The following is a 13,974-nucleotide window of genomic DNA, read 5'->3' as shown; positions in this document are numbered from 1 at the left end:
CCAGCGCAGCCTGCTTGACAAACCGCAGCTGAAAACGAGGGCAGTAACGCAGCGCTAGGCCGGGAGGCCGGACCTCACCGCGCAGCTAGTTTGCTAAGGACACAAACGCCCTTCAGCCATGAAATGCAAAGCACATCAGAATCCAGAAATATTCTTTCAAGAGCATGCAAGGGGGGAGGGGGGGGGTCTGCAGAGAGCTGCTGACGACGCTTTTTATTAATGGCTTTAAATAACTGTGTGTAAACAAAGCACAAATAGTCTGAGCAGAGCTGCCCGCCGTCAGCAAAACCAAGTTCCAGCAAAAAAAATGACTGTAATGAAAGGAAAGTTTGCCCAAAGTGGGTCAGCTAGCAGGGCCCAGGAGCCTCCCGGCCCCCAGGGGGCGCTCACCTCCGGAGTGTTCTTCTTGAACTCCCGACTCTGGTCAATGAGCTTCTTCCTGGACTGCTCGCTCTCATCCTGTCTGTTGGCCAGCACCGTCGCCGTGGCATCCAGCTCCCTCTGTGTGTGTGTGGGGAGAGACAGTGGTTTCATCACATGCTGACTGGCATACAGGTAGATGCAGCAGATCCATCATTCAGCTGGACAATAATTCAGGCGCCACTGGCCTGTACCCCACAGAGCGTCAGGATGCACAGCTACAGCTCACAGCAGTTGGACACACCCAGGCACGCTGCACACGCCCCCCCCCCGCCCCCCCACCGAGACCACCCCTGCTAAATCCACCCTGCTCCTGCCCCCTAATGGCTGCGTAATCTGCTAATAGGAGCGTTTTGCTGGCTCAGGCCGCCGAGCTTGTCTCCGTTAATTTGCAAGCAAGTAAATGCTGATGAGACAGATTACCGTGCCCCCCCCCCCGGGGGGGCCTGCTGCCAGATGCTATCAGCTGCACGTGAGCCACGGCAACGGTGGGGTTGGGGGCGCCGGCCGAAAGCGGAGCACGTGGGCGAGCTGTGAGAAATAACGGCCCCCCGGGGACAGGATTCGTGGGCAGCCGTGCCAGACCGTCAAAACGAGTCAGTGTCAAAATGAGGCCAAATTCAGTCAGGGTGGGGGGGGCGTGCAGGGATAAACCGGCTGCCAAGCTGAGAGGGGGAGGGCGGCGGAAGGGGCTGGTGACACAGTGGTGTGACATCATAGCCCCCAGCCTGTCCAATCGTCCTGTTTGAGGGTTTGGCTTTATTGACCAATGCTCCCCCCTCCCCAAGCCAGGCTGTTTCCTGAGCAGTGTACCTCAATATCTATGGGGTCATTAAACACCCCCCCCCCAACCCACCCAACAAGACATCAGTTCTTCTACAGTTTTCTGTTTAAAAAAAAATATATGTAAATGGTAAATGGACTGTATTTATATAGCGCTTTTCTACTCCTACGAGTACTCAAAGCGCTTTACAATACATGCCTCACATTCACCATCCACACACACATTCATACACCGGTGGCAAAGGCTGCCATGCAAGACGCCGACCTGCACACCGGGAGCAATTTGGGGTTCAGTGTCTTGCTCAAGGACACTTTGATGGGGTCAGGAGGAACCAGGGCTCGAACCTGCAACGAACCAGGATGCAGGGAGCATTACAGTCAGACTGCGTAATAGCTCACCATGCAGTTTGGGCCCTGGCCCTATCAGCCACGTGTGGGCGTGGGGGGGCATAACTCCGGCCCTGTACTGAGGCCCCATCAGGCAGGCGCAGGAGAGAGAGAGAGACTGCGCGGGCCATAACAGACCTCAGGTCCTCTGATAATCATAAGTGATCACCGACAGTCCATCTCTACCTCTGTCCAGGTCAGACGGGGGGGGGGAGGGGGGGGTTGGCTTTCAGACTGCACCAGGCTCACAGCCAGCCAGGGGAAGCCAGCAAAACCCATCAATGGATGAAGTGCTGTGACATGCTGGTCAGGATTCCAGGCCGGCAGGGAGCCCTCAGGGCTCGGAGAGAGTGGAGTGCACGGGCGCATTCGCCGGACCATGGCAGCCCGGCCCGTGTTTGGGCTCTGACACAAGGCTCTCATGTGTGATCAGCTCTTCCTGTTTCTCTCTAGGGGGCACTATACATGCTCCAATGTCACATATTCACCCCCCTCACAGGAAGGGGAGATGGCACCCTCGCCCACCCAGAGGTGCACGTGCGGAAGCGAGAGCTCTGCTCTGAGGCCCACTGCGTTTCCTTTGCCAGCCTACGCTCGAATCCGCATAACGGTCGGCCGCCCGCCCCAGGGCTCAGCACGTGCGGTCACGCCCCCGTCTTCCCGCGGCCTCGCCGATCCTCCCACGGCCGTCGCCGTACACCAGACGAAAACCAACACCCCCCCCCCGTCCCCTGGGGAGTGCAAGCTGCGGTGGTTAGATGCGTATCTGTCGAAACACCGAGCTCGACACTCCGAATGCAGGCCAGGGTTCAGCACGCCGCCAGGTCGTACCGCCCCACCCCACCCCCGCCCCCACCGTGCCCTTTCTGACGTCAACGGCGCGAAGCTCCGCTGCTCCTGAAAGGGCCAGAGCTGCGACATCTTACAGGCTTTACTTCTCCTGTTTTTATCTACTGAGGCTGTTACGAGTGTCACAGCGAGACCAAACAAAGGAGATACAGTATGATGCAAATGGCAGCCGGTTAGTCCACAGCTCACCAATGTTTTGGGTTGGTATCTACTGGGGTGCTGACAGACAGACTGGAAAAACATGGAATCAGACACCAAACCATCCATTCTGGTCATCAGTACTCAGCTATTGTGCATTTCAGTACAGAATTAAGTCACTCATATGAGCACCTTCCTGCCAAAGTACCGTTGGGGGAAATAATTCACATTTTTGCCATGCAAAGGAGACCTGACGTTTCAGGGATTGCTAATTTTGAATTCCACGTTTCACAGGATAACGCAGAGCCGGCAGTGAGGGCCTCAGAGGGCCGGGGGCCATGCCTTTATTACACGAGGCGTGTGTGTGGATTTACAGGCTGGGATACCAGACGGTGGAGGTGCAGACAGACTGGGAGCCCAGAACGCACTCTCGACAGGGACGCCACAAAAAACTGCTCAGCTGCTACCGGGAAAAGCAGCTGGCTGGCTTTGTCCCGCGGCAGACCCGGCGAGGACAGGCAGCCGTTAGAGAGACATGCTAAGGCAGAGGGGGCGATCTTTAAACCCCGGAGCCTGTGCGACATCTGCCAAACACCACATGAGAGGGGGAACAAGATAGGCTTCTTTGCCAAGGCTAAGCAAGCGTATAAATACCCTTAAAACAATTTATGAGGCAAAGAACGAAAAAAAGCCTATGTTTTTTTTTTTTTTTTTTTAAAACACTCGCATGAGACCTCCTGTCCACAAGCGATCCTGAAAAACCGGTCTGAGCACTTAAACCGGAACCAGCCGGCTCATTCGCACCGCCAGCCTGGATTAAATCGCTGAAAGCTTCTGCATGCCGTTATCCCGGCTGAGCGGGCCACGCGAGCCGCCTCGCCTGCTGGTCACGCTCTTCCTCAGAAACAGGGGTCCTTGCCCGGCTCCTCAGGCGAGCGAGAGGGACGCCCAAGGGGGGAGCCCCACCTCCACTGACACCATGAGGCTGTGCGTCTGACTGGAATTCAAAGTGAGGAAAAAAAGAAAAGAAAAAAAACGTGGGCTTATACCGGTTTGAGGAAGAGGGGGAAGGGGTTAACCATCAAACAGAAAGCTGGGAGCATGATAGGGGGTGCTACTCACCCAGAACGCTCACCCATTTCTCAGAAGGGGACGAGCCTACAGTGTGTTAAACAGAGAGAGAGAGAGAGAGACATACATGGCGCACTTTTTGGATGGGTGCCTGTAGCGTAAAACGACAGCACAACTGGGGGTCTTATTTCAGCAAGACTGGCTCAATGTGTGAAAAGCATCAGAGACAGAGAGAAACCACCAAACCAGATGAGCGGGCCAATTCTGGCAGCCCCTCCTTCGCAGCTAAATGCTATACCTCACTGTCATGCGCCACAGCATTCACACCATGACTGAAAACTCCCACTGACGATACCCCATGGCCACACACACTCGTTCAGAGTACCCCCAAGCTTAGGAGCAACTAGGAGCCCCAGGCGGGAACCTCTGTTGGACCACTCAAAACACACGGATGGATTTCCAGTGAAGTATGGGAAGATAAGCTGTGCTCTGCATAAACATATCCAGGCAAGAATGAAGATAAAACAAAGTAAAAAAATAGCAGAGGTGGCTAAGGTGCATTTATGTGCAGTTTAGAGGCCTGAGCTGTTTGAAAAACAGAATGCAGCCAGGCTGGACTGAGCTCACCAGCAGGGGGCGCCACAGTCAACCACCTCAGAAAGGCTTTTCAGCCAGGGGGGGCGGGGGGTGGGCTGTGGAAGGGAGACCCAGGGCTGCCCTCCCTGCGCTGAACAACATGTCAGCTCGTGAACTTCTCGCACTTCTTCAGATACATAATCATTTTCCACTCACTGACTGCATCTGGATTCCATTCCCAGGACTCATGAAAGTTTCCAGGTCACTAATAATAACAATTTCAGGCAAAGCGCGGAGTTCAGCCAGAGTGTAGCTCCGCGCCAGACCTTGAGTTATAGATCCAGCGGCGCACGGGCATCCCCAGGACTCCCGCGGGACACCGTCCGGGTCGGCTTCCACACGCATTTGTCACACAACCATTTAACTTTTACTGCTGGGGAGTGTATCAAGGTCTAATAAAGGATCTCCAGAGCTGCCCCCCACCCCCCACCATCTACGGACGGCCCCACACACGGCACCCCAGACGTTAATCAGAGGTTGACTCTTGCGATGGGTTTATGGGGGGGCAGAACTGCAGCTGTGAGGCCTGGAAATCATGGATGCCCCAGCGGAGGGCGCCTGGACTCCCGACGACGGGGACGAGCTGGACCCTCGGGAGCAGAGTCAGCGCGACACTGCGTTCCAGGACAGCCTACGCCAACACCCCCCAGGAGCAAGCGTGAAGGAGCTCCATTAGAACACAGACACACTCAATAACAGACACCGGACTCAACACGGAGCCAAAGATTCACAGACATCAGCACGGAACAAACGCTCCAAACTGGGCTTAGGGCAAAATATACACTAATTCTCAGGTCCAAAACCACACAGACAATGCATCGTCCAGCATGGTGGGCCAACGACTGTCAACAGCACTTGACCTAGTTAGACTGGGTAAAATTCTTCAGTAGTAACTGGTATCACAGGCTGAGTACATTTACAATGCAAAAATAACTATAAAATATTTGATTGTAAATCATCTTTCTTTACAGTCTGCTATGCAACCAAACTTCGTAAGATGTCGGGGGAGGTTGGCAGGACAATAACGAAGGAAAGAAACTGAATCTTTATTTGGTCAGACAATTTGATGATGTGTTAATTTATTCCACTGTTAATGCAATACAGACTCGGGAACATATCGGCTCGAGGTCTTTATACAGGAAATGACATTCCCAGGAGACATAGTCCCAAAGCCCATGGCTCCACAAGCAGCCCCCCCCCACCCCAGGCAGACAGACACAGCGTCACCCACCTGCTGCTCTAAAATCCCAGCCGTGAAAACAAACCCAGGTTTAATTTACTGAACCCAAACAAGCGCTAAGTCTTTATAAGGGTAACAGGGGACGAGCAGCATCCATCACAGACCCAGACAGGACGTAAATCACCGAGAATAAGGCCATACTTTCCCTTCAGTTTTGGCTGAGAACAGTCATAGTTCCGAGCACCAGCTCGCCCAGTTTAAATTAGCGAAACTGTGGCCTGCGGGGTCAGACAGGCAGACGGATGGGACTGTCACCCATCCCAGACTGCGAGGACGGGAGTCTCCATCATGCCCCCCAGGCAGTGCTGACAGGGGGCCTGATAAAATGGTCTCAGCACGTACGCAAACGCAGCCCTTAAAGATAAAGACAATCACAAACACTTCGGGTGGAGGATTTATCCACTTGACACATGCCAAGCAACCCCCTCCCCCCTTGAAAACAGCAGCAGGGGAGGGGGGGTGGGGGAGGGGGTTGGTAATCAGTTCATCAGAAAGACGTTACAGTCGACACACGAGACGCTCCGCGTCTGACGCTCGTTTACCGACATCCAGCGGCGTAACGGGAGATGAGGGGTGGGGCCCAGGTTAGTCGACACATAACGGCTAGTCGCGTGAGAGAGGAGGCCACGCTCAGCCCTCGGGGAGGGTTTGGGGGGGGGGAATGGGGAGCCCGTCAATCAAGAAATGACGCTAATTAATAACGAGCCTCTGGTTTCTGTCACACGATGCAGCAGACCGGCCCGGCTCAGCCATGGCACCGCAAGATCATAGGGGCCAGTTCAGGACAGCAAAGGAAAAAGTCCTTATCTGCTAAGGATCCCATATAACCTCCAAGCCTGCCACGTGAAAATGTCCTCCTATATTCCTGAGTAAATACAAGGTGTTGATCACGGCTTCAGGGACGCCCACTTCCTCTGAACACAGCGGTTTGGTTCCTCGCCCAGGGCAGTAGACCGTGTGTCTAACAGTTCCCATTTAAACATAAACTTACCTGGAGCTATTTGCATAGCTGCTCTACACAGAGAGCACACGTTTGCATTAACAGACCGCAGACTAATATCCCGGGTGAAAAATGCTAAGAGTCCTATTGTCCAGGTCTGAAGCAAGGAACCAACCCCTGGCCTCATTATAGCCGATCCAGGAAGTCGGGAAGGTGCTCCCTGTACAGCGAATGAGGACTGAACGTCCACGTGGACCAGACCTCCAACAGATAATAAATTAGCAAAATATCTTAAGTCATAACACTAGGTCAAAGAAGCCCTTTTTCCATTAACAAAAAAGGCTTGGGTTAACCAGTTAAGGGAAACCTTGGCAGCTGCACACAAGCTTATATTTAGGCATGTGAGACAGAAACGGCTGTTTCACGTCTTGCCCGCCAGTAGTAATGCGTTTGCAGATGGACAGAGAGCAGCCGGGACCACAGGCGCCCCGACCCAGACCGGATTCTTCATTATAACAGGCGAACATCGGTGAGAGAGCGAGAGGAGCCAAGTGGACCTCTGACAGGCTGTCCTAGAGATGCCGGTCCAAAGAAAACATGAAGAAAGTGGCAAAGGCTGTCCCTGCAGGGCCTGGCAGCACAATACCTGCTTTCAGACTGTAAAATGGCCCCTTGGGAGAGCAGGCCCCTAGTCAAAGCACACAAACCCCTCCCTCAAAGACAGCGACACCCCAGCGACGTTGGGAAGCCGCAGGAAGCGGTTAAAGGAAACTTCAAAAATCTGCTAAATCGATTCACGTCGAATAGAGAAGGATGGGTGTCCGGTGTCAAGACGGCTCCTTAGGCCAGAACCCAGAGAAAGGGGAACAAAAAGACAAGGGTGGGGATCATTTGGAATCCACAACCGGGAAGGGGCATTTCGGAACTTATTTTACAAAAATCCCACCAATGTAATAGGAATAAGCAGGGCACACACTTCATAGAGCACAGCCCAAACGCTCAACTGATACTCAGTAAGTAGAAACAGTTCCAGTATGGCCAGGCTGTTGGTGTATAGGGCACAAAGGTGGGTCTAAGTCTGACCTGGGGGGCTAACATGGTCTTCAACTACAAACACCTACTGGCGGTACATAAACCTTGAAAAATGACAGCTAGAGTCTTCAATCCATACAGAAACACCTCAGTGATAAATCGGCATCCAAAATGAGCTTTTCAAGATTGAGGGTCACACAGGGCCCCCTCACAGCAGAGCATAAGGAATCTGGAAAATCCCACGCGGCATCCTCTTCCCGGCGAGCGGCCGGACAGCATCGTAGTCGACGTGTCAACTCACAATGAGCCAGACAGATGCTGTTTGGACAGATTTTCCATTCCATGTATAAACAGCGCCATTAAAATTCCCCGTGGTTCAGTAAAAATCCTAAAATTGTACCATTACGGCTGAATACTCCGCCGGTCACAGGGCAGCCCAGGGTTTACGTTTAGGCTCCGTGTGACAGGTCAGACCCCCCCCAACACGACACACGGTTAACTCCCAGCTGCCTCATGTAGCAGCCTGAAGGGGGTGTTAGCATCACAGGGTCCACCCTTATCGTCCCCCCCCAGCTCCAGGTACTGCCGTCCCCAGGCATCCTCAGCTGTCACAGCACCGAAAACCAGAAACAGATGCACGATTCCAGCCGTTTTCCACAAGCCACTCCCATCATCTGAGAAGTAATCAAAAGGGGGGGGGGGGGACAACTTCAGAGTAGGGTTCCGTTCCCACGGCTGCAATCGTAACACCCCCCGGCCAGGGGGGGCAGCAGCCAGTTCAACAGGTACTGCCCTTCCGTACTTGTGGCTTGTAAGACAAGGTTGGGGGTGGGTAATCTGATACGTGGCTGGTTTCTCACAAGCAGCCACCTCCCAAACCTCAGTGCCGCCGTATTGCCGTAGCCGGCACGGTCTGCTACGCTGGGGAAACAGGCACGATCTAGGAGGCTTGCTGTCATTGGCTACGCACCCCACCCCTTGGTGGCCTCCCAGTCGTCATGGGACTGGCTGCCCTTTTAGCTTCCACCTACGTCTCTCGCTACGTTTCACTCTGAGCTAATCGCACGTGGCGTCCGGGTGTCTGAAAAACGAAGGAGGATCCTACAGAAATCCCTGGGGGGGGGGGCTGATGAAACTGCAGCCACAAGGGTGGCGAAAGGAGACCGATCCCCCATCCTCTGAAGCACCCTCTAACAGGAGTACCTTTCAGCTGGGATCCCGTCCCGATCCCGAACACCGACAGAGAGAAACGCAGACAGAGGGAGGCAGTAAATATCACCGGAAGATCTGAGCCTCCCTAACAGCAACTGAATGGCATTGGGCCCCAATAAATGCAGGCTGGAGCCACACAGCGGCAGTCGAACATCTGGACACCTTTAAATCAAAAAGCCAGTTTTTTAATTAAAGTTCATTACGAAAACTGACAAGCCTGCAAAAAGGAGACGAGGAACGGAAAAACCCGTTAAGTCCAAATGAGCATCACCTGTCAGCGATTAATGAAGCCCCTGGCTATGTCATAAAACATCCTGAGCGCGGTGACTAATTAACACCAGGCTCTCACTCCGACACAGAGTCTGGAAATAGGACGGCCTTCCCACATCCGGGCGGAGGCGATGGCGTTCTGGTTCTGCATGGAACGTAAACAGCCAAATCAAACTTAATTACAAGACAGAACAAAGGGAACGCCCTTCTGGCCACAGAGGAGAGCTTTCTCACTGTGGAGGCTCCTGTAGGCAGGTGAGCGGCCGTGTCCCTCCAAAGCACTGCGAGAATCATCTATTCACAGCACGACATGAAAGAACAGGCTGCAAAATGTCAGCTTCTGTCAGCTGATGGCTAAGATTAAGCAGGACAGAAGGTGGAGGAAGAAAAGGGAGAAAAACACCAGACAGACAGGCTGACTAGTCAGCTAGTCTGTGGGATGAGTTCAAATGAAGCAGAAATTAAGAAGATGGGCACCATTTTAACAGACGTCATATATGTAATTAGCCAGGCACTGTGGAGGGAGTCCTACTGGGTTAAGCAATTTTAAGGAACCACCAGCCATCTTAACAGTTAAATCGAAAGAATAAAGAATAGAACAAACAGAAAAGAACTCCTAAAATAGCCATATTCCAGAAACCACTTCACAGCAGGAAAGTAAATAAACCATCATCAATCGCACATGCAAGCACCCCGGCTAGCTCCGTACATCAGATAAACCCAGCAGCTCCAGAAATACACAGCATCTTCTGAGAGAATCCGAGGGGCCATCTTAATTACTGCCAACGCTTGATCGCGACCGGACCGGGTTCGAATACGTGTGGGAGAGCATGTTCTCATGGCGTCCTTTGAGCGAGACCAAGCACTTCAGAACGCAGATACACAAAACACCCCAGAAAAGGCCGCTAGTCTTGTCGAAACCACAAAACATAAGCGATGCTCTGACCACATTCCTAGAAACCAACTTCAAGAACCATAACATCATAGGTTCAAATCTCAGGAGAAAACAGGAACATGAGCCTAAAGAGGGCGAAGCCATCAAACCTGAAGGAATTCAGCACAAATAAAGTTGCATGGATAGGTGTATTAAAATTAACTGCAAGCAAAACTATTTTTAAAGTGGGCACACCCTGCAATAACAACACAATACGTTAATGCTAAGGTTATATGCGATTAGACAGTCATTTTATACGTTAGGAGGGGAACCAGCAGTCCAGCAATACAGAAACTGCCTCAGTTTAATGGTGGTGAAGGATTTTAATGGTGCATTCGTTATTTTCAATGAAGGAAATTATATTTTACAATAGGACAGGTAAAATACCACTTCAATACATCCACCTTCAAGGAAAACACTTTTAAGTTGACACTTGTTACTTTTAATTGCAAACTCAAGCATTGCCGATAATCATATTTGAACAGCAGCGAGATCCTACTAATTTCATTTTTTAAATGACTCCATTAAAACGAAAAGGTCACTATAAACGTCAGAAACTAGTATTCATCATAAAACCAAGTAATAAAGGCGTTTTCACGTCCCCGTCCAAGAACTGCAAATGGCCACATTAAAACACGTTAGCCATGTAATACTTAACCGTTTTAACTCCCACGAACCGTCTTACATTCGTCACAGACCAACCCAACAACTTTTTTTAATCTACTCACAGGACCGTCCCCACCCAATTAAGGCCCTAATGGCGCTGAAAAAGTCAGCAAATTACTTGGCAGTTTGATAGAAGGTATTAAGGTACATGGAAAGCCCCAGGAAAGGCCGGAGAGCTGCAGGCCGACCCAGGGGGGGCAGCCCCCCCATTACCAATTACCAATACCAAATGAAGGACTTAATTCAATTCAATTTTATTTGTATAGTGCTTTTAACAACAGTCATTGTTCCAAAGCACATAACCGGCCCGAACCCCACCAAGCAAGCCTGAGTCGATAGTGGCAAGGAAAAACTCCCTCAAGCAGGAAGAAACCTTGAGAGGAACTTAGACTCAGAAGGGAACCCCATCCTCCTCTATGTGACTGGGCCAAATGGTGCCCAAAAAGACAGATGGGTATTCAGGTAACCACCCCCAGTGCGGGACAGGTCACCCTGTATTTAGTATTTACCAAAAAGCAACCGAACCGTGCGTCCCCCCCTTGATGTAGATACATTTAAGGACAAACTTTAATTACATTTTTATAAAAAGAAAAGGATGAACGTCATCATATCCCCCCCACAGCGGACAGAAAATTAAACGTGTAGAAAAGATCTGCGAGGTTACCAGCAGCCATGCTCTTCGGCACTGAAGTCTTGTACTTAAGTACTTAAAGATCAAGTAATACATAAAGACATACTCCACAGACCAGCAGCAAAACACCGTTCAGGACAGTCCGCTTGGAATCAATAAAGTAGAAGCTTATAGTACCTGTCCACCGAGTGGCAGCTAGTTACGGTTTAAAGTTTACTGACGGATATTTAGGAGAAAAAAACAAAAGCTGGAGCGGTTCTGAAACAGCAAAGTCAGCGGTGTAACAAAGTGCCTGCTGGCGGATTAACGAGGGCTGTTAGTGCCCGGGGAAAGCGGCGTTAAACTTGGCCACTCGGGGGAGGGGGTTGGCAGGGTAAACAAGCCGAGGATACCGGGCTAATTATACCACCGACATAACTAGCTAGTTAACTTCCCACCGTGAGCGTCCCCAAAGCACCACGTGCGGGAGAAACTCGGGGTGCGCCACGGTACCAGCACGGATAGAGGCGGCATACACACCGAAAATGCTCTGAAAGCTGGAGAAAAGCCCGAGAAAACAAGTTTTTAAAAGTCACTGAGCTGGAAACGGCGCCGCCGTCTCGGGAGCCACAGCGCCACCCGCGACAGCCCGGAGCGGCCGGACGCGCTCCCCTCAAACAGAAACCAGTCCGTGAAAAACGCACCGAACACCCCGTCCGACACCCCCGCCGATCAGCCCACCTAAAACACCCAGAAGCGCCCCAGGGGGGCGCCTGCCTGCCAACGCGGCATTTCAGCCAAAGCGCCCCGTCGGCGGGGGTCCGGGTCAGCGTGACGCGCCCGAGGCGGTCGGCGCTGCCGTATGCCCGCGGCAGCCGATCGATGGAAGCCGAACAAAGGGGATCAATCTCCGATCGGCCAGGAGCGCCGCTTTTAATCAATGCAGGAGGAGGATAGGGGCTCCGAGAGCAGCCTTAAGCGTCAGTGTGCGGGGGACACCGGAGTCCGACGGTTAAGCGAACGCTGTGCGCGACCACCTTCCCCACAACTGCCCCGAAGAAAACACGGCAAGGCATTAGGGAGGGAGGGAAAAGGGCTGACCTGCAGCTGCTGTAAATCAAAGCGCTTCCAATATTGAAACATCGATCCCGCACTGGCCGCCATCTTGAGACATATTGAGACGAAGTGAGAGGCCGACAGAGAGAGAGCGAGGGGCTGGAGTTCGGGGAAGCGGCGGGGATGGCACAAAACGCGGAGCGGAGCGATCGAACAGGGCCTTCGCTTATTGAACATCGGCACGGAATGGAGTTATCGAACAGCAAGCGGCCGTATCGAACAGGGCCGCGGAACGGAGTTATCGAACGGGAAACGGCGCTTTTCTGACCGGTAAAATGTGAACTGGATCATGGGTGGATCGAGAGCCCGGCGCTGTGTGGGAAGGCACGAAGCCGAAACTGCCATTTCTATTTATGTCAGAGGCACACGTTTTTAACAGTGTTATTTAAATGCCAAGGTTTTAATTTCTAATAATTTGATTAAAATCAATTAACTTATCGTAAGTATACTCTTTTATATCTACTGTTCATTTCATAGTGTATATAAAATAGATTTCGCCCAATAAAATCTGTAAAAAAAAAAACGTTTTCTTCTTTCAGTACCGAAATCATGTCTGATATATTTTTGACTGCTTTTTAAAAAAAAACAAAACACTTTTTTTCCTGTATCTCCTGATCAGGGTTTCGGGACCTTTTCTGCTCGATCTACGTTGTAATCCGTCTGCGGACTTGAACTTGAAAGTGAAAGATGGAGAACAGTGCCCCTTAATGGCCGCATCTGGAAGTACGCCTGCCACCCACCACCGCGCAGTTTGGTGGCCGCCTCAGTCCACACTCATTACTAACTCCTTATTCCCCCCAGGACCGACTCACATGAACTATACTACGTTTGTTCAAAAAGCTAACTATTTTAACCTACGCCAGTCAAAAAAAATAGATTTCATTTTCAAAATAAGTAGCTCTCATCACTACGTTTTTTCCCCCAACATACAATACAGCCGTAAATACTAACCGTTTCACTTCCTCGAACAATTGTATTAGTTTATTCCTTAAACTTATTAGGGTACATCTTTGAGCAGAACATATAACGACTAGCTTACTATTTTCAAACATGCCCCATACTCGTTATTTTGGATTGCTGACAATGCAAGTAATGGTACTGTACGTTTAAACTGAATTGCATTTACACATAGCCTGTAGTTGGCTGTAATTAAATACAAGAAAAATGGCTTCTGGGTCGTAAAGCGCCACTAAAAGTCAAATTTACCTCAGCCAAGTTGTATTTTTATTAATGTCGTTCTGTCTTGCTATGCTTTTTACAGGCTGAGAACTAAGCTACGTATTAAATTACCAAAAAAAAGAGAGTTCTGCTTGCTTTGTTTTTTAACCACAGCCTAGTTAAAAGGAACCAATTCTGGTGTTTTTAATCATCTCCTAATGAATCATACAAAATGAAATGATTTAAAGCCCACCCTGAATTTCACTTAAAACTACAGAATATCTTATATCTTATGAGATTAAAGGATTCGAATTAGGCACGTTTTTTCAATATTTAATGAAATCACACATTCGCTTGAGTCATCTGTAGGAAAACCACTAAGCACAAATAGTAAATAATTGTAGCCTATAACTGGTTAGAATTTGGCCAAAAATAACCAGAGTTTAAAATGCATGGAATATCTGAGCCACTGTACTGGAGAGTACTTAAAATGCGCAGCCACACTCGATATT

The 13,974-nt window shown here is 50.7% G+C and overlaps 1 protein-coding gene across 3 annotated transcripts in view; it reads right to left on the bottom strand.

Moving 5' to 3' along the window:
• cux1b (cut-like homeobox 1b) overlaps positions 1 to 12,582 on the bottom strand; it is a 44,973-nt gene extending 32,391 nt beyond the window's left edge. For 2 of the 3 annotated variants that reach the window (XM_072701054.1, XM_072701055.1), the window contains exons 1-2: positions 12,290 to 12,582; positions 391 to 501 (exon numbers count right to left, since the gene is read on the bottom strand). In XM_072701054.1, the coding sequence (XP_072557155.1) occupies positions 391 to 501; positions 12,290 to 12,481 (303 nt within the window). In that variant the 5' untranslated portion in view covers positions 12,482 to 12,582. The remainder of the gene's footprint in view (positions 1 to 390; positions 502 to 12,289) is intronic. The other variant, XM_072701056.1, reaches the window with a different exon arrangement.
• Positions 12,583 to 13,974: the final 1,392 nt, after the last annotated feature.

Source organism: Paramormyrops kingsleyae, chromosome 17 (assembly GCF_048594095.1).
Source record: "Paramormyrops kingsleyae isolate MSU_618 chromosome 17, PKINGS_0.4, whole genome shotgun sequence".
Taxonomy (NCBI): Eukaryota; Metazoa; Chordata; class Actinopteri; order Osteoglossiformes; family Mormyridae; genus Paramormyrops; species Paramormyrops kingsleyae.
The sequence above is the reverse complement of the archived record's forward strand: the minus strand, read 5'-3'. Positions and strand labels throughout refer to the sequence as shown.